Source organism: Bufo gargarizans, chromosome 3 (assembly GCF_014858855.1).
Source record: "Bufo gargarizans isolate SCDJY-AF-19 chromosome 3, ASM1485885v1, whole genome shotgun sequence".
Classification (NCBI taxonomy): Eukaryota; Metazoa; Chordata; class Amphibia; order Anura; family Bufonidae; genus Bufo; species Bufo gargarizans.
Window position 1 is genome coordinate 161,686,705 of NC_058082.1, and position 23,525 is coordinate 161,710,229.

A 23,525-nucleotide genomic window follows, 5' to 3' on the forward strand; every position below is an offset into this window, starting at 1 on the left:
GGAGGGATTTCGTATGAAAAGCCCCGAGGGGTCTCGGCATCGGCTGCATGAACACCACCCCTGAGCACCTTCAGAAGCTAATTAACATATTGAATACAAGTGTTTTTCTGAGAAAATCGGCGATGGACAGCAATATGGAAGGTAACATTCTACTATGGGGAATGTAATGGAGATCCTGATGTTAGTGTTCTATAATGGTGACTTTAGGTGAAAGACTCCCTTTAAAGGGGTTATCCCCTCTTAGACAATGGGGGCATATCGCAAGGATGTGCCCCCATTGTCTGATGGGTGCGGGTCCCATCGCTGGGACCCACACCTACAAGGAGAACGGAGCAGGGCGCACTGCCCATGCGCAGCCGCCCTCCGTTCATTTCTATGGAGCCGCCGAAAATAGCCGAGTGCTGACTCGGCTATTTCCGTCGGCCCCATAGAGATTAATGGGAGCGTTGGCCGCGCATGTGCGGTGCACTCCCATTCACTTCAATGGGAGAGGCGGGGAGCAGCGCTTGGTGGTGGTCGGACCCTGGGAAACCCGGGGTCCTCCAGCCACAACTCTCCCCGGCTCCGTTCTCGTTGTAGGTGCGGGTCCCAGAGGTGGGACCCGCACCATCAGACAATGGGGGCATATCCTTGCGATATGCCCCCATTGTCTAAGATGGGATTACCCCTTTTAATGTCACAATAATTGTTGTAATCTTACTCCTGTCTTGAGGTGTTACTCCACTTTCTATGCCACCTCTATACTGAAGTGTTGAATCTTAAAAATGAACAAAATTTATCAAATATTGCATCAGATTCATCAAATGTGGCACAATTTACGGCAATGCAGACTTCAGGAAAATTCCTTAAAAAATTCCTCTCATGATAAATGGCCTCCAGAGTGTAAAAACTGTTCTCATGTCTGTCTTGCTTGCTTCCAGCTCACCTATGACTACCAGTTTGACTTTGAAGATGATCAGCACAAGATTCCATGTCACTGTGGGGCATGGAACTGCCGCAAATGGATGAATTGAAAGCGGGGAAAATTCAACTGCCTCCAGTCATCTTCAGTGTGCCCTTCCTTTGGAAAGCCTAGGAGCCAAGCGTAGAACATGTGTCTCTACCATCACTTCATGACAACTTTTGAAGCCTTCCTGGCAACAGTTACCCAAGCTTAATGCCTCCTGATAATGGAAGGTGTGGTGGTGTCACCATGTCTGAAGGCTTTTACTGTAGTGGACGGAAGAAACTGCAAGAGAAAGCTCTTCTGCAGAGAACATTCCCTAAACACTCTAGCCGGGCATATGTTTCGTGTAGCACCACTTTCTTTCTCCAAGTAAGAAATGCTCCAACTAGGAAGGAAGTTTTAGTTTTTTATCGCTTTTGAATTTTTTTTTTCCTAAATAATAATTTTGCGTTCTCTTGAATGCATAAAACGGAGAAAAAAAAGAAAAAATAAGTCACTAGTTAACAAAGCAGTTTGACAATCCTAAATCTACAGGACCCTCCGAGCGCAAAAGAGAGCACATAAGACTGCAGAAAAAAGAGCACAGGAGATGCTTTCATTGAGCGCAAGAGACAGTCCCTCGACTGTTACCGGTCACAGCTACCCAATCCCAGAGGCACCTGGCCAGCACCTACCTCATCTGCCTGTCGGATACTAATGTGTATATGTGACACTCCCACGGCAATCTAAAATAGATAGCACCTCATAAACATGGACACAGCTCTTATGATGGGACTGTAAATGCAAACATAAACCACCCATCCTCAGACGGTCATGAATTTTGTTTTAAACATTTTTTTTTTCATTTTTTTATTTTTGACCTCCCCCAACTGAAGCTTTGTGACCTGCTCCCTAGCCATACAATATGGCTCAGAGCGGGTAGGAGTGCACTAAGGATTGTGTTTTCTGCTAACTGCCTGCTTGTGGTCTGTCCTAAAGCAATCCATTTTCTGCCCTATTCTGTGCCTGAAATCTCGCCCCCCTCTACACAGTACATGGGACGCGAGGTAGTAGAAACACCCAGAATTTGGGATGGGGTGGAGTAAGCTGCTATTCACGGCAGCCGACGTGAGTGAGCGATTGACTGTTTACCTTGGTTTATATTCTCTCAGCAATCTGTGCTTCACGATGCTCAGCAATCACAGTATTTCTCTAAAGACCCTCTGAAGAAAGACAAAAAATAGGATATTAGTATATTTTGATGCAACGGGCTTTCCTTCGATTCTGGTTTTAGAAATGCACTGCTGTCTTTCCCAAACACGCTTTTTATTTCTTTTCTTCACCTGCGGTATTCTTCTCTCCGGCCTGTAATTCATATCCTGATTATTCTTATTTTTTAGCACAGTACATGGGGTGGGAATAGGTGAAGGGGGGTGTTATTTATTTGTACATGTAATTATATTTATGTATTACAGCCTTGTGAGGGAAGTACAGGGTCCTTTTCTACGACTGGCATGGTGTCCTAGATCTTTGCGTACGCTACACGCTTTGTGATCAATGATCCTACTCTGTTAGAAGGGTGAAGTACAGCGACGTCGCAGTCCTTGGCAGTGTAGGTCACAATCCTCTGGCTTCCATACTGGTTTCTGAATATCTATGTTACTGCTTCCCGCCCCCTGAGCAGAGAGTAATCCTTCACCCACTTCTGCCCTGCCAACCTACCATGGCTGTACCGTACCCCTCCCCCCACCGCAGCGATGGCCATTTACGTTCAGAGCGCACAGAGGAATCAGTGGCGATCAGCATCCAAGGGCATTTAAAAATCGAAGCTAGTGTGAATATGATAGAAAATTAAGTGCTGTTGCTTTTTAACACAAAGCTGCTTCCACAACTGTTTAAAAGCTGCAAAATTGTACAAAATTAAAGAGAAATGTAAATAAACCATAGACAAAAAGAAAAAGACATAAAAAATTAAATGTTGTGCATAGTCGGACACCGTATTATTGAGAAACCACTGGACACTATGAAAAGCCTGAAAATATGAAATGAAATTTACCCTTTCATTTTAATCCCCCCCTCCTCTTTTTTTTAAACAATAAATTTGGAAAGAGCATCGACCTTTTCGTCGGAAACTGACGGGCCATCCCTGTCAGACTCTAGAGCTATTAGCTTATTCTAGATACGACCTATTGTAATGTAGCTTTTAGGTAAACCCTATACAGTTTTTATTTTTTTTATATAAATCTATATATATATATAAACTATAATCCAAACCCATGCTTGAAATACTTGATTTCGTCCCCCTCCCCCCTGCTTGTATAAACACTTTCATTTGCCGTGTTTTATTGGGGGTTTTATTTGATCTCCATCTGCAAGTATGTTTTTCATCAGTGTTTTTCTTTCCATTTTTTATTTTTATTTTTTGTTGTTTTTGCGACGAGATTCCATAGGGAGCTGTAATTTGTGCGGTGCAGGATTCTGTACAGAAGATTTGTCCTTCGTAGAAAAAAAAAAAAAACATAAAATTATTCCTTTTTTTTTTTTAAGAAAAAAAAAAGAAAATAAAAACTTGTACGTGGCATGTTTTGTATTGAATATAATTTTGAAATGTATATAATTTATGTGAGAGAGGCAAGTAAGAAAAGCTTAATTGCTTCTTTTTGGTTTGTTTTTAAAGGACAAATAAAAATGCATTTTAAATACTTGGAGGTGGTCGAGATTTTTTATTTTTTTTGTGTGTGACGGTGCTTGCACTGCTTGCTTGTGCTCGCCGGCGTTGAAGGGGTTAACAGCGCCCCATCCAAGATGGCGGCTGGGCGCGCCTTTTGACGTCTCTTCAGGATGTGACGTAAAACTACGGGCGGAAGTTTGCTCAGAGGAGGGCGGAAGTCGCCTGCCGTGTGCTGTATCTGATGAAGAGGCCGCAATGGATTCGGTGAGAGTCTGAGTGGAGCTGGCGCTTGGTGTGGAAGGGGCCGCTATGGGTAGACCGAGGCCCTGTGGTAACTTGCCAGGGACGGTGCTCCCTACACCGGAGGTTTTCCTGTCACTGACGCTGTGAGGCAGGGGAGGCGGCGAGCTGCGGCTTCTGTGGGCGGCCACAGCTTGCGGTCAGCTTCAGGCTGTGTATTAGTCTTAGCGGTGCCATAGAAAGCAGAAGCTTGTGGTCTCTGAGCCTGACAACTCGCATGGGGAGCACTGACATCCCCTCCTCTATTACTCCCTGGCTCCTTTTCAGACTGGGCTTTTCACACAGGTTTTAGTGGCGTTTTTCTGCATTTTTTTATGGCACCGGTCAGCAGATTTGTACCTATGAAACTGTCTGACCTGTTACATGTCACTTGGTAGCTGAAGGCATCTGTGTTGGTCCCATGTTCATATGCGCCTGCATTACTGATATATATGAAAATGAGCCTCTAGGAGCAACGGGGGCGTCGCTGTTACACCGAGAGGCTCCGCTTTCTCAACCAATGCTGCTCCCTCTGCACTTTGACAGATCCGGGCCTCTATGTGTACCTGCAACACCCCCCGCTGCTCCCAGGGGCTCATTTGCATATATTAAACTTCATTTTTCTCAGAAAAAAAAACAGGCGCCCAATTCATGTGTGTGAGGACCCTTAAAGGCGTCCCCACAGTTTTATTCACATATCTGTGCCTCCACGCCGCGGATTGCGGACCCATTCAAGTCAAAGGTCAACGCATATGTGATGCAGGAGTCACACGGCCGGTGCCCGCATAGTCGGTTGTGTGAATGTACCCCGCGCCCTCAGTATTACTGCTGAAGGGAATCTGTACACATCTTGCGCTGATTCATAGGATGACTATGCAGGCACTTGAAGAAACGATCAGCAGGATCTCTGTGCTCTGATATCCACAGATCCAGAGATGGTGACGTATTCTAATGATACACCGCCACCATCTGGCATCCAACCCTTCTAAAAGGGCAATTCCAATTTATGTAATGTTATCCCATAATAAAATGGTTGGGGGTACACATACACACAATGCAAGGAACTGCAAGACGGCGTCATTCAAGTGAATGAGACTGTACTGGGGCTCCTTGCACTGCTGGGAGAAAATGTGAAATGAACTGAAGTACCAGTCCTGGCTGTCAGACAAGGGATGGGAATGATGGGAAGACCCCTTTAGACCACCTTCACGCAGGTGGTCACACATAAGATCCGCATTTGCATGCAGATTTGTGTGGGTTTCTGCAGCATATACGCAGAAATTGCGGATTAGATCTGGTTTTCACCCGTCCTAATGAAAAAGGTGGAAACCGCAGACATAACTGACATGCTGCAGGTTTGGAAATCCGCAAAACGAGTCAGTTTCCGTGCGGAAACAATCTGCGAAGTGTACATGAAATTTGTGTAATCTCATACACTTTGCTTGTGCTGCACTGCGGTTTTTCCACATGGGATTCCACGCTGAAAAAAAATGCTCGTATTCTGCAATGTGTGCGAGTGGCCTTAGGATTCCCACACACACTTGCTGTAAAAAACAAAACAAACATGCTGTGTTTTTTAAAAGAAGGCTACTTTCACACTGGCGTTTTGGCTTTCCGTTTGCGAGATCTAGTTCAGGGCTCTCACAAGCGGTCCAAAACGGATCAGCTTTTCCCTACTGCATTCTGAATGGAAAAGGATCCTCTCAGAATGCATCAGTTTGCCTCCGATCAGTCTCCATTCCGCTCTGGTGGCCGACACCAAACACTGCTTGCAGCGTTTTGATGTCCGTCTGACGAAACTGAGCCAAACGGATCCGTCCTGGCACACAATGTAAGTCAATGGGGACGGATCCGTTTTCACTGGCACAATAGAAAACTGATCTGTTCTCCATTGACTTCCAATAGTGTTAAAGACGGATCCGTCTTGGCTATGTTAAAGATAATACGAACGGATGCAGGCAGTTATATTATCTGAACGGGTCTGTCTGCGCAGATCCATGACGGATCCACACCAAACGCGAGTGTGAAAGTAGCCGAAGCCAGAAAGACAAAAAAAATATAAGCCACCCATTTAACAAAAACGCTCCGGTGTCCTGCATCTCACGTTTCCCATACCTTTAGCTAACGGCTGGTGTTTTTACTGTAACAAATGCAAAAGTGTCAGCAAAAACCTGTGTGCGAACCCACCCTAAAGGACGCAGTCCGCATCCGTATGTCCGTTCCACAGCCTTGCAGAAAAGAGAGAGCATGTCCTATTCTTGTCCACAATGGCAGGCAAGAACAGGCATTTCCATCAAAGGGCTGGCCGTGTGTTCCGCAAAATGCAGAGCGCACATGTCCAGTATCCATGTTTTGCGGATCTGCAATTTGTGGACCACAAAACGCATACGTTTGTGTGACTGTACCCTAAATGAGCACTTCATACTGCATCTTGTGTGCTCACCATATGCACCAGGAAAGCTTCTGTGCATCTTCTGAACAGACCCATAGAGACCTCTTTTTGGCATCTGGCAGGGTTTCTGGTTTTTAGCAGCATGGAATAGAGCAGCAGACTGTGACCTTCCAGGCAGAGGTGTCTAGTTAAAAAAAAAAAAAATTCACCTTGAGCCACCGTTTTATGGAATCTTTGAAGGGTGCACGAGGAGCTTCCCAGGGTACTTGGTAAATAGAGGATCAAGGCACAGTGAGAAAGACCCTAAGGCAGTGGTGGCCAAGCTCTGGCACCCAGCATGCTCCACTCATTTCTATGGCGTTCTGAGAACAGCCAGGCAAGTGTACATCTTGAGGGTCGTAGTTTTAGCACAGCTGGGATGCCAGAGGTTAGCCATCACAGCGCTAAGGGCTCATGCAGATGCAGTCAACATCTGCGGATTCTGCAAATGGATGCAGACCCAATTAACTTGAATGGGTCAATGATTCAGCGGTGCGGAGGCACTGAGAGAAACCCCTCCATTCAACATCGGACCTTCCGGATTGCAGACCCATTCAAGTGAATGGGTCCGCATCCGTGATGCAGTGTGCATATGGCCGGGCCGGCCGGCACACTACTGTGTGCATGAGCCCTAACTTGAACACAACTGATGGGACGTACAGCCAGGAAAACCTCCTTCCATATTCCAGGTATAGTCCTGGGGCAGTGAAGCCAAACAGAAAAGTCTTCTATGTTTCCACAGCCCTGATCTTAATACTGCACGTTAATTGCAAAAGTTTCTGCAACTGGAAAATCCAGCCCATACTTCTGACTCCTGCAAGCTCCGCTCTGATGAATGGGACGGTTGCAGAGTCTTCTGCAGCAAATCTTCCGCACGTGATCATACCCTTGTAAGGTATAGGGAGGGGTGTGAGAACATCTAGAACACAGTTGTGTTTTCATTTTTAGCTGGCGGTACACATTGTGGGAATGGATACGTGTAGCCTGTGACGGGCAGAAAAACGTACCACCGTTCCGTTTGGCATAGTTGAATGTTAAAAGGGTTGTCTGAGGTCATTAATAATCTCGGACATGCCCCTGAATGGTCTGATATATAAAAATGGTGCTGTTCGTACCTCTTTCTCAATCGCCGTTCTCTGGTTCTCCCGCGGTTGCACGCATACGACATGTGACAGCTGCAGTCTGTATACAAGCTGCCACGGGAGGACCGGACCAGCAGTGCTGAAAATGGGGCTGGAGAAAGTGGTAAGCATACCTTCATTTCTCGCCCAGTTTCCTTGGGGGACACAGAAGACCTTGGGTATAGCTCATCTCCCTAGGAGGCGTGACACTAAGAAAAAACTGTTAAGCCCCTCCTCCACAGCTATACCCTCAGCCTGGAGAGAGAGGCTGCCAGTTTTAGCTTAGTGTCCAAGGAGGCAAGACACTCCCTGCTCTGCAGGGCTGTTTTCTCCTTGTTTAAATTTTGATTTTTACTTTTTTCTTTTCTTTTTGTTCAGATCATCAGGGACAACAGAGACGCACTAGACCTCTCTGTTTCTCCCGGGGTTGAGCTGCGCCAGTGCCGGTCATCCGCACTGCTGCCTCCCCCACAGAAGACAAGGTGGATCAGGGCAGCCCAGCTCCCCTACATCCCGCCAGCGCAAGGGTCGCCCGCACTCCAAGTCCCTCTTCCAGCGTCCTGCCACTACGGTGCCAGTAGCTGAAAGGGCGACCCTGCTGGAATGGACCGAGGGTGAAGACGACTATGGTGAGAGAGTGGCTTCTCCAGCCCTACGTCCCCCACCCCCCACCCTGGTCTCCTGCGTGCCTGACCCCCCATACTGGGCCTCTGGACCCTTCGGTCACTGCTGGACCTAGGCTGGCTCCTGGGGTGCTGCGGGGCGACATTCTACTCCTGCTCCCTCTCCTCCCTTCTGGCCCTCATGGGACGTTTTAGCAGCAGAATGCTGAGAATAGGCATTCACTTATCAGCGTCCCTCCTGGGAACGCTGTGCTCGCATCCTCACGGGCACCCAGTCTCAGGGTCCCCCCATCCCCTCACCGATGCGCTGCTCTGGACCGGGGGCTTTTTCCTGACGGCAGTGCTGCTTGGGTTTTTTACTTCCCGGCCTGCTCGGCCGCACCTCCGGCGCTTCTTCCCGGCCTGCTGGGCCGCACCTCCGAGCTGGGCCGCACTCCGGCACTCCTTCCCGGCCCCCGACTGTTCTGGCCTGCGGGGTAGACTCCCGCGGCCGGCATCTGGCTGAGCACGATGCTCCAACGATTCCGGTCGGCCGGGCGCCGCAAATTTTGGCCCAGGCTTCAGGCCTACTGGGCCGCATTCCGGCGCTCCACCCGGGCCCCTGACTTCCGGTCCGCGGGGTGGGCTTCCGCGGCCGGTTTGTCCGGGCAGTCCGCTCCGGTTTCCTGTGCGGCCCCGGTCAGCCGGGTGCCGCAGAAAATTTAGGCCCCGGCTTCACGGCCTGCTAGGCCGCAATCTTCCGGCCCCCAGGGGGCGGGAACTTCTCCCGGCGCGAATCCTTCCCGCCTGGAGGTTCCCCGCCCCCAGGGGATCACGGCGCCGCCTCCTCCTCCCTTCCAGGTTGGTTGGCTGTTAACCCTTCGGGTACCGGCGGCTCCCGATGGGCCTATATGGCTGGCGCCCCTCCCCCCTCTACTTCTATGCTGGGCACCTGTATGGTGGCACTTCTTTCTGCCTCAGTGAGGCTATTTTTTATTTAGAAATGCATAAAATGGTTAACTAATGGATATCTTGTGCGCTGCGCAGGACGCTGCAGCCTTATCTCGGTAGCGCCGCCTGTATGCGTGCTCCTTCCATGAGCGGCATTGTGTCGCACTCCCCGGCTGGTGCATGTTTCCCTTCTAAGTGGTTCTTGCCCTCTCCGGGATACAGCGCTGGCCAAGTGCATGCGCTCTCTTTTTTTTCTGTAGGCAGAGTTCGTCACCCTCCAGCTATGGTGCCTGCCATGTGCAGACAACCCCTTCCTAGGCGGGATACTGCACTCTCTCGGGTTGCAGGCTTGCCTGGTGCATGACCCCCCGCTTAGGTGGAATACTGCACTCTCACCGAATACGGTGTTGGCCATGTGCACGAGAACTCTGCACTCATTGGATTCGCTGCAGGCCATGTGCACAACCCCCTTCCATAGGCGGAATGCTGCACTCATTGGATTCGTTGCCGGTCTTGTGCATGTCCTCCTTCCATAGGTGGAATCTGCACTCTCACCAGATACGGTGTTAGTCTGGTGCACGACCCCCTTCCATAGGGGAACGCTGCACTTTCACTGGATTCACTGCCGGCCATGTGCGTGTTTCCTTTCCATAGGCGAAACGCTGCACTCACTGGATTTGATACCGGCCATGTGCATGACCCCCTTCCGTAGGCGGAATGCTGCACTCACTGGATTCGCTGACGGTCTTGTGCATGACCCCCTTCCATAGGCGGAATGCTGCACTCACTGGATTCGCTGCCGGTCTTGTGCATGACCCCCTTCCATAGGCGGAATGCTGCACTCACTGGATTCGCTGCCGGTCTTGTGCATGACCCCCTTCCATAGGCGGAATGCTGCACTCACTGGATTGCTGCCGGTCTTGTGCATGACCCCCTTCCAGGGGGGGAATGCTGCACTCACTGGATTTGCTGCCGGTCTTGTGCATGACCCCCTTCCTTAGGCGGAATACTGCACTTCATTGGTTATGGTGCTGGGCAGCCGGCCATGTGCATAACCCCCTTCCATAGGCGGTATGCTGCATTCTCATTGGATTCGCTGCCGGCCTTGGGCATGCCTTCGTCCCTCAAGCGCCATGCATACGCCCTCACTGACTGGGGTCGTTCTCTCGCTGGTAAGTTGCTGGCCGCGTGCATGACCCCCTTCCATGGTGGGATGCTTGCAACTCACTAAATCCACTGCCGGCCATATACATGTTCCCCCTTCCGTGGGCGGTGTACGGCACTCTTACTGGATTCGCTGCCGGCCATGGGCATGTCTCCTTTCCTCAGGCAACATACACACACTCTCACTGACTGTATTTGTTCTCTCGCCAGTGTGCTGCTGGCCAGGTGCCTGACCCCCATCCATGGCGGGGTGCTCGCATTCTCCCTGGTTGCAATACTGGCCATGGGCATGGCTCCCCCTTCTGGGCAGCATACTGCACTCTCACCAGATACGTTGCTGGCCTCTAAGATGGGTGGAATGCTTGCACTCCCATTGGATACGGTGCTGGCCTTGTGCGTGACCACCCCTCATTCCATGGGTGGACTTTTTGTGCGCTCACAGGACTCACAACTGTCCTTGTATATGCTGTGCTGGACTTGTACTTGTCCCCATTCATTGGCGGAGTAGTTGTACTCTCACAAAATTCGGTGTTTGGTGGACTATTGCACACTCACTTAATGCTAGGATTACCCTGTGCATGTCCACTTTTCACTAGGTGGACGTCCTGCTGGATGCGGTGTGGCCATGTGCATGGCCCTCTTCTGGGCGGAATATGGTATGTCTTACTTCTCTGAAGTAGGTGCTGGTCTTGGGCATCACCCCCTTGTGGGGCGGGCTTTGCACGCTTGCTGCCCGCAATGTTTGCCAAGTACATTGCCCTCTCTTCTGGGCGGACTGCTTGCGTTCCGTCGCATGCCATACTAGTCCTTTGTGTAGTCCCCCCTTCCGGTTGCACTTTGCACTTCCGTGGACTCTGTGGCTGGCCCTCCTTGCTGTTTGACTATTTCGCAGTGGGCGGACGCTCTTGGGCACTCTGTGCGTTGTTGGGCCGTGTATGCCTTCTCCTTCCGTAGGTGGGTTGGCTTTCTCACTGCTTATGGGGCTGCTTGTACGTATGCCTCCATTCTTCCTGCGACTTGACGTTTTTCTCTTGGGATACGGTGATTGCCGCCGGCCTGGCATTCTTCTCTGAAGAGATCTTTCTGTTCACCTGGCCTGGACGGGCTCTATTGCTCTCTACTGCAGCGAGCTGGGTGGTATCCATTCTCTGTTCAGAGGGTATATTTGGTGTTTCCGTTGTGACGGTATCCACCATATTCGTTGGCCCTTCCGCCTGGGGAGTGTTTGTGGTTCCTAGATGTGTACCCATTAGTTAACCTGTGGCATTGCTTCCCAGCGCAAGCGGTCACATGGTCGAGAGTGCTGTCTCCAGCGTCCCTCGCAGTCTACGTTGGCTCTGGCGGGATTACGGTTCCCTCGCCTGTTGCCTTTCCTCCTCTTGGATGCGTTTTGGTTTGAGTCCTTCCTGTTGGCACCCTCCGTGCTTCAGTTTGTTTTGCTACCAGGTTCTAGCCGCTCTTTTCGAGCAGGTCGCCCAACTTCTCTTGGTTGCTCGATTACCCAGGTCTCAGGGACCTCCACTTTCGATTCGTTAGGGTATTCGCCTTCTGCGAATTGGTGAGCCGGACATCTCGGAGTAGCGGAGTTCTGCTTTTGAGCGGTCCTGTGGCTTCCCTGTTGCCCGCTCCTCCTTGCGGTTGGAGGCTGTCATCCGTCTTCTCGGCTATTTTTCTCTCGACGGCTCTGTTTTGGCTTCTCCGGGGTCAGTTTTACTCCGATGTGGCTTCTGCCCCGGCCAGGCTTCAGGGGCTGTTCCTTCACTGCCCTCCCCCCTGGGGAGACCATGGTTGTTCATATGGATGGTCCCGGTGTTCCTTATGACCTCGTACTGTCTCCATGGTTCACACTGGCTGTACTAGCTGTGTGCCTATTACCGGGTTTGCCGCATTCTGTCCTCCCGCTGGGTGCAGATTACTTTTACCTTTCTGGGCGATGGTCCTACTTGGACTTTACCTTCTCGGTAACCTGGCGGGCCTACTTTCTTCTGTCAAGATTACCCTTCAGGCCCCCACGCCGGGACTGTAGAACACCACCTTCTTGTGGTGGCTACAACGACAAGGACTTTAGCCTGACTTGTCCTGGAGTCTGTTGGATACTGGCCGGGTCCCTTTCGGTTCCTTCCGTTTGTCCATCTGCTCCCCCACTCCGCGTGGATTCGGGACGGCGTTGCTCGGGGACCGACGGGACCAGTTTTCCCGACCTTTTTGCCCGTGTCACTGATTTGCGCTTACTCGCATTGGGTTTCCTCCCGTCTGCCCAGACGAGTCCAGCGAGCACACTAGTGTTAGCTCCCGGCCGTGCTTCGTCCAGGTTCTGTTGTCTGACTTAGGGTCTTCCCTGGGGTTCTTTAGGAAGCTGGTCATTCACCCAATTCTGCCTTTCTCTTCCCATGATTCGGTCTTCTCCAGTCTGGCCTGGACCTGCGACTGGGACTCTGTTACTTGAAGTGTCTGCGGTTTTTTGTTTGGACGTCTCCGACTCTTGTCGACGCTCGTCTCTTGTTTCCAGGAGGTCCGCGCCAAGGTTAACGGCTCCTGGGTGCTTTCCTCCGCTTTAACCAAATGGCTATTGCTGTGGTTACTGCTCAAGGGCAGGGTTCTGTTTTTTTGGTGTCACCGTTCATTTCACCAGAGCGGTTGGTGCCTCCGGGGCCGGAGGCCTTGGGCTTCAGCCATGTCATTGTGCAGGGTGGCCACGGTCTTCCTTGCACTCTTTACCAGGTTCTCCTGAGTGCGTACTCTGGCTTCGGCGGCGGCTGCTGCCTTGGGCCGCCTGGTTTTTGCAGGCGGCATTTCCTTGCTGCCTTCGGGTGCTTCGCCTTGGTGCTGTGGTCCCTCCCCTCTTGGACTGCTTTTGAACGTCCCAAGGTCTTCTGTGTCCCCCAAGGAAACTGGGCGAGAAAACGAGATTTTTGTATTACTTACCAGTAAAATCTCTTTCTCGCTCTTTCCTTGGGGGACACAGCACCCACCCATTCTTTGGTTTTCTCTGCACGGTTTCCGAGTTGTTTTACCCGTTGGGTAGTTGGCTTGTTGGTTCCACTTTTGGACTTTGCCTTTTTTCACTACTTGGACACGCAACTGGTAGCCTCTCTCTCCAGGCTGAGGGTATAGCTGTGGAGGAGGGGCTTAACAGTTTTTTCTTAGTGTCACGCCTCCTAGGGAGATGAGCTATACCCAAGGTCTTCTGTGTCCCCCAAGGAAAGAGCGAGAAAGAGATTTTACTGGTAAGTAATACAAAAATCTCGTTTTTTTAATTTTAGACCACACAGGGGCATGTCTGAGATTTTTGTTTGCTTGGTTTTGTGAGTAAAGGTTCTCCTAGTAGTAGTAAAATGGATGATATTTAACAGATCTTATCCACACTGTGAGAGAGAGGTTTTATCTCTCCATATACAGGTCCTTCTCAAAAAATTAGCATATTGTGATAAAGTCGATTATTTTCTGTAATGTACTGATAAACATTAGACTTTCATATATTTTAGATTCATTACACACCAACTGAAGTAGTTCAAGCCTTTTATTGTTTTAATATTGATGATTTTGGCATACAACACATGAAAACCCAAATTTCCTATCTCCAAAAATTAGCATATTTCATCCGACCAATAAAAGAAAAGTGTTTTTAATACTAAAAAAGTCAACCTTCAAATAATTATGTTCAGTTATGCACTCAATACTTGGTCGGGAATCCTTTTGCAGAAATGACTGCTTCAATGCGGCGTGGCATGGAGGCAATCAGCCTGTGGCACTGCTGAGGTGTTATGGAGGCCCAGGATGCTTCACTGCGGCGTGGCATGGAGGCAATCAGCCTGTGGCACTGCTGAGGTGTTATGGAGGCCCAGGATGCTTCGATAGCGGCCTTAAAGGGAGTCTTTCACCTAATCTGAGCGTTTTAGACCGCTCAGATCAGGTTATAGACTCTTTAACCCTCATTACGATCATACCTTTCTCTTATGTGTCCCTCGCCCAGATAATGAAAATAACACTTTTTAAACTTATGCAAATTACCTTCTGAAGGTGCCCAGGGGCGGCGTTACTGGGCGATGTGCCCAGAAAAACACACCTCCAGCCGGCGGACGTCACGAGCGGCACCAGAGGACGGCGGGCTGGGAACTGGCCCGCACCTGCGCACTGCTCTGCCCATTATGGGCAGAGGAACATCCTTTCATATTGCGCATGCGCCGGCCGGCTGTCTTTAGTTGGCGAGGGACACATAAGAGAAAGGACACATAAGAGAAAGGTATGATCGTAATGAGGGTTAAAGAGTCTATAACCTGATCTGAGCGGTCTAAAACCCTCAGATTAGGTGAAAGACTCCCTTTAAGCTCATCCAGAGTGTTGGGTCTTGCGTCTCTCAACTTTCTCTTCCCAATATCCCACAGATTCTCTATGGGGTTCAGGTCAGGCCAATTGAGCCCAGTAATACCATGGTCAGTAAACCATTTACCAGTGGTTTTGGCACTGTGAGCAGGTGCCAGGTCGTGCTGAAAAATGACATCTTCATCTCCATAAAGCTTTTCAGCAGATGGAAGCATGAAGTGCTCCAAAATCTCCTGATAGCTAGCTGCATTGACCCTGCTCTTGATAAAACACAGTGGACCAACACCAGCAGCTGACATGGCACCCCAGACCATCACTGACTGTGGGTACTTGACACTGGACTTCAGGCATTTTGGCATTTCCCTCTCCCCAGTCTTCCTCCAGACTCTGGCACCTTGATTTCCGAATGACATGCAAAATTTGCTTTCATCCGAAAAAAGTACTTTGGACCACTGAGCAACAGTCCAGTGCTGCTTCTCTGTAGCCCAAGTCAGGCACTTCTGCCGCTGTTTCTGGTTCAAAAGTGGCTTGACCTGGGGAATGCGGCACCTGTAGCCCATTTCCTGCACACGCCTGTACACGGTGGCTCTGGATGTTTCTATTCCAGACTCGGTCCACTGCTTCCGCAGGTCCCCCAAGGTCTGGAATCGGTCCTTCTCCACAATCTTCCTCAGGGTCCGGTCACCTCTTCTCGTTGTGCAGCGTTTTCTGCCACACTTTTTCCTTCCCACAGACTTCCCACTGAGGTGCCTTGATACAGCACTCTGGGAACAGCCTATTCCTTCAGACATTTCTTTCTGTGTCTTACCCTCTTGCTTGAGGGTGTCAATGATGGCCTTCTGGACAGCAGTCAGGTCGGCAGTCTGACCCATGATTGCGGTTTTGAGTAATGAACCAGGCTGGGAGTTTTTAAAAGCCTCAGGAATCTTTTGCAGGTGTTTAGAGTTAATTAGTTGATTCAGATGATTAGGTTAATAGCTCGTTTAGGGAACCTTTTCATGATATGCTAATTTTTTTAGATAGGAATTTTGGGTTTTCATGAGCTGTATGCCAAAATCATCAATATTAAAACAATAAAAGGCTTGAACTACTTCAGTTGGTGTGTAATGAATCTAAAATATATGAAAGTCTAATGTTTATCAGTACATTACAGAAAATAATGAACTTTATCACAATATGCTAATTTTTTTAGAAGGACCTGTATAATGTGAACATTCTGTAGTACACATTTTTGCAAACCAGATGTGTGAGCCTTTGTCTTAAGGTCACCGAGGGAGGGGGAGTTAGGTTGCCATTTTTGAATATGCCAATGAAACTCAGGGATAAAATTGGCAAACTACTCCCATTTTGTCAAAAGAGCCAATAGTTTTCTATTAAGGAACACTCCTTTTGTGATGTCATGTCTGGTATTTAAAGGGGTTCTGCAGTTTGTTTAAACTGATGATCTATACTCTGGATAGATCATCAGCATCTGACCGGCGGGTGTCCGACACCCAGGACCCCCGCCGATCAGCTGTTTGAGAAGGCAGCGGCACTCCAGAAGCGCCGCTGCCTTCTCACTGTTTAGCCCCGCTTCTCAGAGTTTAGCCGCACCCAGGCCAGTTGATACTAGTCGTGTCGTCACTGGCCAGCGGTAAACGGTGAGAAGGCCGCGGCGCTCCTGGTGCGCTGCTGCCTTCTCAAACAGCTGATCAGTGGGGGTCCTGGGTGTCGGACCCCCGCTGGTCAGATGCTGATGATGTATCCAGAGAATAGATCATCAGTTTAAACAAACTGCAGAACCCCTTTAAGTTAATGTGTCTTTTAATACATTTATTTTGCTCAGGGGGATGAGAAGATGCTTTCATGTAACCAACTTGTGTGTCTGGTCTCATTATGAAAGCTGTATGGTGCATTCATACTTAGGCCTCTTTCACACGAGCGTGTCCGGATGCGTCCCGGTGCATTGCAGCAAACCCGCGCGAGTAGGTACGCAATTGCAGTCAGTTTTGACTGCGATTGGGTTCCGTTGTTCAGGTTTTTATCGCGCGGATGCAATGCGTTTTGCACGCGCGCGATAAAAAACTGAATGTGGTACCCAGACCCGAACTTCACAGAAGTTCAGGTTTGGGTTCAAGGTTGTGTAGATTGTATTATTTTCCCTTATAACCGTGTTATAAGGGAAAATAATAAAGATCAGGTCCCCACCCCGATCGTCCCCTAGCAACTGTGCGTGAAAATCACACTGCATCCGCACTTGCTTGCGATTTTCACGCAGACCCATTTATTTCTATGGGGCCTGTGTTGCATGAAAAACGCTGAATATAGAGCATGCTACGATTTTCACACAATGCACAAGTGATGTGTGAAAATCAACGCTCATCTGAACAGCCCCATTGAAGTGAATGGGTCCGGATTCAGTGCGGGTGCAATGTGTTCACCTCACTCATTGCACCCTGTGTGAAAGGGGCCTAAGGGCCCATGCACTCGAGCATGTGCTAGCTGCGCTCATATTGCGCCCCGTAAACAGGGTGTCTGCAGTATACAGGCATCGTCCGCGTGCGCACCATATCACGGATGCAAACTCATTGACTTCAATGGGTCCACATTCCAGAAGATACAGAGCAGAAGAAGGCCATGGGAGCACTATAAAGCGCTTCCATGGCATTTCAATCCGTGCCTTAGCACCTAACAAAATAGAACATGTAGGGTTGAACCTTCTGATTCAAAGGATAGCCATCTTGTGAAAATCGGTTGTTGTGTTTTTGAGAAAAAAAACTTATTCTTTATGCAAGTGAGGGCTTCGGTGGATCCACTAGAATGCTGAGGTGCATGGATGGATAGGCCCTGCCCCTTGGTTCCCTGAAACCCTAATTTGCATAAAGTTTAAAAGTCTTTTTTTTTTTCCTTCAGGAACATCGCAACCGATTTTCACAATACAGGTATCATTTGAATTAGAAGCATCAGCCCCACCGTGCAGTATGTATGATTTATTAGGGTCGATCCTGCCGATAGCTGCTCTTCAAGGGTCTGTTCATTGATTGCAAAAAAAATGGTGCATGTTGCCATGGCTGAAAGCACAAAAGCAAAAAACAAACACAATGTAACAGCACTCTGCAAACACCAATAACAAAGTAAGTACAATGGTGCCATACTCGCAACAGAAAATGCTCTAATGCCACGTTATAAGGCTACATTCACACGAACGTGTTTTGCGGATCCGCAAAACACAACGGATACCGGCCCATGTGCATTCCGCAATATGCAGACCGCACATAACGCAGCTATCATAGAAAATGCCTATTCTTGTCTGCAATTGCGGACAAAAATAGAGCATGTTCTATTTTTTTGCGGGGCCGTGGCATGGAGCAACGGATGCTGACAGCACCCGTAGAAATTAATGGGTCTGCACCCGTTCCGCAAAATTGTGGAACGGATGCGGACTCATTCATACGGTCGTGTGAATGTCACCTAAATGTGAGATTCTTGGCAAATACATTTAGTAAAAAATTATTTGTGCCTGTCCGCCAACAACAAGGCGGTCTCTTTGGGACAGAAACCTACACTAAATGCGACTTCTGCTGGTGCCATACTGGCCTCCATTAACTTCAGGGAATGCAGGTTCCACATGCATGCTGAGCCCACTCTGTATTTTACCTCTCCTGGTGCCAGATGGCCTCCAATGCAGGGAGAGCAGGCTACAGCTTTATATTTACACTAATTAAATCGCTTCATTGGCTGCAATTTGAAAACTGCTGAACTTTGAGTTTTCAGCCACATGCTGCTGAATGTGTCTACTACAATTTGCAAATCTTGTCTCCTCATGTGTTCCTTCATGTTTGTGAACAGTATGTAATTGATGGGCCCCTGGGTGCACTGTCTTCTAAATTGTGCAAGTGTTTTGTACGGCTGGGGTTCGAAATGCTTCTCCACGTGTATTCTGTACTCTGCTGCAGATTTGCAGTGTGAAATCCTCACCACTTCTGGACCCATCCTAATCATTTAACCAATATAACACTGACCAGGACATGCCAAAAGAAAGTCCTCTCATAGAGAACATACCCGCCCGCCAAGTGCATATTCCTAGGTAACATTTGGCTTTTGGGGTTACCATCCTAACGATTGTATTTGTCTTTTCATATTTCAGGGATCCGTTGTGATTCAGAACAATGATGAAGGAAAATGTGCGTCTCCTTCAGAAGGTAAGAAGGTTTGGTGTCCTTTATGACTTGTGATATTAGAGGAAGAATTACCACAAGGTTAAACATCTTTTGTGTTCGTTCTCAGAGTGTAACAGTGAAGTGTACACGAGGTTTATGAAGAACCACAAATGCTATGACCTTATCCCCATCAGCTCTAAGCTTGTGGTGTTTGATACCTCTCTGCAGGTGAGAAGATCAGGCAATGTTCTCCACCTTCTAGCTCTTGGCCAGTGATAATTTGTGCTGTAAGTTTCATTTATATCTTACAGGTGAAGAAGGCATTCTTTGCACTGGTCAGTAATGGCGTAAGAGCAGCACCCTTGTGGGATAGCAAGACTCAGAGTTTTGTGGGTATGTCACCAAGCTAATTAAAGTGGTTGTCTAGTATAAAACGGCATCACCTCTGTCCATGTTCTGTGTCTGGCCTGCAGTCTAACCCCACTTCGATCGGTGGAACTGAGCCACCAGACACATCCCATGGACAGACGGTCTTAAAAAACAGCTAGTCTCGGATAACCTCCTTTACGTAATCGTTCACATCTTTGAAAGCGTATCTTGATTGTATTTTATTGATTTTCCAATAAAGGTATGCTTACCATCACAGACTTTATTAATATTCTTCATCGATACTACAAATCTTCCATGGTAAGTTATCTCCTAGAAAACGTTAAAAAAAAATCACTTGCCTCACAAACCACCCCATATGAATGTGACCCCTTTTTGAGTTGGCTGCAATTAGCCATTTTCCTCTCATCCTGATTGACATAGCACACATCCAGGTTGCTTTCGTTCACTGGCTTTCTTCTGTCGCTGCATCATTCGCCTCTCCAGGCAGCTGTCTTCCATCGTCCTGTATCTTAAACTGCTGGATGTCGCAGCACCTCTGCATTTTAGCTAGTTCTGCTTGTAACAGCCTTTTTATTCAGAAATACTTCACATTATAATTGATAAAATAACCCAATGATCTACATGTTTCTCTCAGTACTATATCCAGTAGTATATCAGTTAGGTTTGCAAGAAATTGCCCTTTAGGTCAGTGTGAGGAACATTCTTGACCCTGGGTAAAGGTGGCCATACACATTTAGATAAACCCACCAGGCGAGACCATCTAGTGTGTATGAGGGCATCCTGACTCTTCCCCAATGGCGGATGTGAAAGGAAAAAAGAGATCAGGTGTGTTGTGTTAGAGCTCAACGCCCAGATCGTTTTATTTTTTGTTGTTGTTGGAGGTAAGAGAAGTCTTATTTCCCACTCTGTTGACACCACATGCATGCTCAGCCAAGCTGTGTATGTGGAGGGGGGTGAGGAGCAACAGCTATTTAAGACCCCCCCTAAGTTTTGTTAATGTGACACCTATCTGGCCCCATGTGCACTGGAGTATTGGTGCTCGGAGTGGTCACTGTTCATAGTCTGACTAGAGGGAGTGACATAGTATAGATCCTAGTATTGATGAGTAGTTAAATTGTTACTTTGTTCTTTGTGTGTTATCAGGTGCAGATTTATGAGCTGGAGGAGCACAAGATAGAGACGTGGAGAGGTGAGTGATTGTTGGCTGTATAGTTAACCTTTGGCAAAAGGCAGTAACTGTACAGAGAGTTTTGTGATTAGTTACAAGGTTAGATTTTCCGATAAAAGAATTGTATACGTTTTCTTTTGTTTTTATAATTATTAAATTGTTTCTTCCAGAAGTTTACTTGCAAGACTCATTCAAGCCTTTGGTCAGCATATCGCCCAGCGCCAGGTGAGGAGAAGTACAGCGTCAGGTTGTGTTCCTGATAAGAATGGCTGAGAGCGCGCACTCATACATAGCATTATTTTGTGTCCTTCAGCTTGTTTGATGCAGTCTCCTCCCTGATAAAGAACCGCATTCATCGTCTTCCAGTCATTTCTCCAGACTCTGGAAATACCTTGTATATATTAACACACAAACGCATTCTTAAATTCCTCAAGTTATTTGTGAGTCCATTTCCATATATTGATTATGGCTTTTTTTTTTTTTGTTCTTATCATCTTCCTCACTTTCTGATTTTATCGACAGATGTCTGAAATAGAGAAGCCGAGTTTTGTGACACAAACTTTAAGGGAGTTGAAGATTGGCACGTACAATAACATTGCTATGGTTCACCCCAACACTCCTGTATATGTTGCTTTGGGTATTTTTGTACAGCGTCGCGTCTCTGCTTTGCCCGTTGTGGATGATTCTGGTAAATATGGAGCATTGTAAAATGCAATGAACATACAGCAACATATAATGTTTTTTTTACAAATTTGTAACCTTAATGTCCACCTGTCATAGGAAAAAAATATATATAATCCCTCATGTAGCTGCAGGTTCTTTTTCCTCTCTGTTGGTTTCCGTGCCTGTTGAGTGGGTGGGCTGTTCCTAGAGTGATATCACAGCTGTGCTGTGTGCTCCGAGCCAATCAGATCTTCCCCTCGCTACTTCTCCCCCTCAAGGCCATTTACTGAACCTGCAGCTGCATTTCCCTTTTCCTCTCCCTCATTGCCCTCTGTTTTGTGACTGAGTAGGTTAGGGAATATTTACAGAGATTCTACAGGCAGAGAAAGGGTAGATTCATGCAGACACACGATAGGTACACTTTTTGTTCAGATCTGGAAATGCTTGATTTAGGCCAGCTTCACATACAGTGGATATAAAAAGTCAACGCACCCCTGTTAAAATGTCAGGTTTCTGTGATGTAAAAAAATGAGACAGATAAATTATTTCAGAACTTTTTCCACCTTTTAATGTGACCTATAAACTGTACAACTCAATTGAAAAACAAACTGAAATCTTTTAGGTAGAGGGAAGAAAAAATATAAAAAAATTATCGTTGCATAAGTGTGCACACCCTTAAACTAATACTTTTGTTGAAGCATCTTTGGATTTTATTACAGCACTCAGTCTTTTTGGGTATGAGTCTATCAGCATGGCACATTTTGACTTGGCAAGATTTGCCCACTCTTCTCTGCAAAAACACAATCTGTCAGATCGCGAGGGCATCTCCTGTGCACAGCTCTCTTCAGATCACCCCACAGATTTTCAATCGGATTCAGGTCTGGGCTCTGGCTGGGCCATTCCAAAACTTTAATCTTCTTCTGGTGAAGCCATTTCTTTGTTGATTTGGATGTATGCTTTGGGTCGTTGTCATGCTGAAAGATGAAGTTCCTCTTCATGTCCAGCTTTCTAGCAGGAAGCCTGAAGGTTTTGTGCCAATATTGACTGAATTTGGAACATAATTCCCTCTAGCTTAACTAAGCCCCCAGTTCCAGCTGAAGAAAAAAAAGCCCCTTGGCATGATGCTGCCACCACCATGCTTCACTGTGGGTATGGTGTTCTTTGGGTGATGTGCAGTGTTGTTTTTGCGCCAAACATATCTTTTGGAATTATGGCCAAAAAGTTCAACCTTGGTTTCATCAGACCATCGCACCTTTTCCCACATGCTTTTGGGAGACTTCAGATGTGTTTTTGCAAAATGTAGCCTGGTTTGGATGTTTTTCTTCGTAAGAAAAGGCTTTCATCTTGCCACTCTACCCCATAGCCCAGACATATGAAGAATACGGGACATTGTTGTCACATGTACCACACAGCCAGTACCTGCCAGATATTCCTGCAGCTCCTTTAATGTTGCTGTAGGCCTCTTGGTAGCCTCCCAGACCAGTTTTCTTCTCGTCTTTTCATCAATTTTGGAGGGACGTCCAGTTCTTGGTAACTGATGATGCTGGATGTCAAATAATGCCAGACAGAAAAATTCTGCATGCTCAGTCTTCCTGTCCAGTGCAATCAGTGTATAGACACTGGATCTGTGGACATATATCAGTTGTAGCTGGCCAAGCATAACTGATATTTGTGAAGTGACTTTAGAGTTAAATGGGCTTATTCTTACAGCAGGCCATCAGTGTTTGTTGGTGGTACAACCCCGGATACCCATATCAATCAACATAATCATTCATTGACCCAGGCACATCGCCGAAGATAGGAGTGTGAAAGTGCTTGCCACTGCAGCTCTTTTCCATTTATTTTAATTGCTCAGAGTTTCTGTATAAGGTACAGCCGCTCATACGGACAATCCACCATGCCTGTGTAATCATAGTTCCATTTCTAGTGCAGTTGAAAAAAGGTCAATGTCGATCAGGTTAAACTATACAGGGAGTGCAGAATTATTAGGCAAGTTGTATTTTTGAGGATTAATTTTATTATTGAACAACAACCATGTTCTCAATGAACCAAAAAACTCATTAATATCAAAGCTGAATATTTTTGTAAGTAGTTTTTAGTTTGTTTTTAGTTTTAGCTATTTTAGGGGCATATCTGTGTGTGCAGGTGACTATTACTGTGCATAATTATTAGGCAACTTAACAAAAAACAAATATATACCCATTTCAATTATTTATTTTTACCAGTGAAACCAATATAACATCTCAACATTCACAAATATACATTTCTGACATTCAAAAACAAAACAAAAACAAATCAGTGACCAATATAGCCACGTTTCTTTGCAAGGACACTCAAAAGCCTGCCATCCATGGATTCTGTCAGTGTTTTGATCTGTTCACCATCAACATTGCGTGCAGCAGCAACCACAGCCTCCCAGACACTGTTCAGAGAGGTGTACTGTTTTCCCTCCTTGTAAATCTCACATTTGATGATGGACCACAGGTTCTCAATGGGGTTCAGATCAGGTGAACAAGGAGGCCATGTCATTAGATTTTTATACCCTTTCTTGCCAGCCACGCTGTGGAGTACTTGGACGCGTGTGATGGAGCATTGTCCTGCATGAAAATCATGTTTTTCTTGAAGGATGCAGACTTCTTCCTGTACCACTGCTTGAAGAAGGTGTCTTCCAGAAACTGGCAGTAGGACTGGGAGTTGA

The 23,525-nt window shown here is 47.5% G+C and overlaps 2 protein-coding genes across 5 annotated transcripts in view; both read left to right on the forward strand.

The window, feature by feature from the left end:
* The window catches only part of KMT2D (lysine methyltransferase 2D), a 134,541-nt gene extending 130,911 nt beyond the window's left edge, over window positions 1–3,630 (forward strand). For all 4 annotated transcript variants that reach the window (XM_044284050.1, XM_044284051.1, XM_044284052.1 and 1 more), the window contains one exon: window positions 921–3,630. In XM_044284050.1, coding sequence (XP_044139985.1) covers window positions 921–1,013 — 93 coding nt within the window. In that variant the 3' untranslated portion in view covers window positions 1,014–3,630. The remainder of the gene's footprint in view (window positions 1–920) is intronic.
* Window positions 3,631–3,791: 161 nt separating this feature from the next.
* Window positions 3,792–23,525, forward strand: part of PRKAG1 (protein kinase AMP-activated non-catalytic subunit gamma 1) — a 37,660-nt gene continuing 17,926 nt past the window's right edge. The window contains exons 1-9 of the mRNA XM_044286569.1: window positions 3,792–3,860; window positions 18,594–18,648; window positions 18,734–18,834; window positions 18,918–18,999; window positions 19,235–19,293; window positions 20,140–20,185; window positions 20,335–20,389; window positions 20,478–20,604; window positions 20,687–20,852. Coding sequence (XP_044142504.1) covers window positions 3,852–3,860; window positions 18,594–18,648; window positions 18,734–18,834; window positions 18,918–18,999; window positions 19,235–19,293; window positions 20,140–20,185; window positions 20,335–20,389; window positions 20,478–20,604; window positions 20,687–20,852 — 700 coding nt within the window. The 5' untranslated portion in view covers window positions 3,792–3,851. The remainder of the gene's footprint in view (window positions 3,861–18,593; window positions 18,649–18,733; window positions 18,835–18,917; window positions 19,000–19,234; window positions 19,294–20,139; window positions 20,186–20,334; window positions 20,390–20,477; window positions 20,605–20,686; window positions 20,853–23,525) is intronic.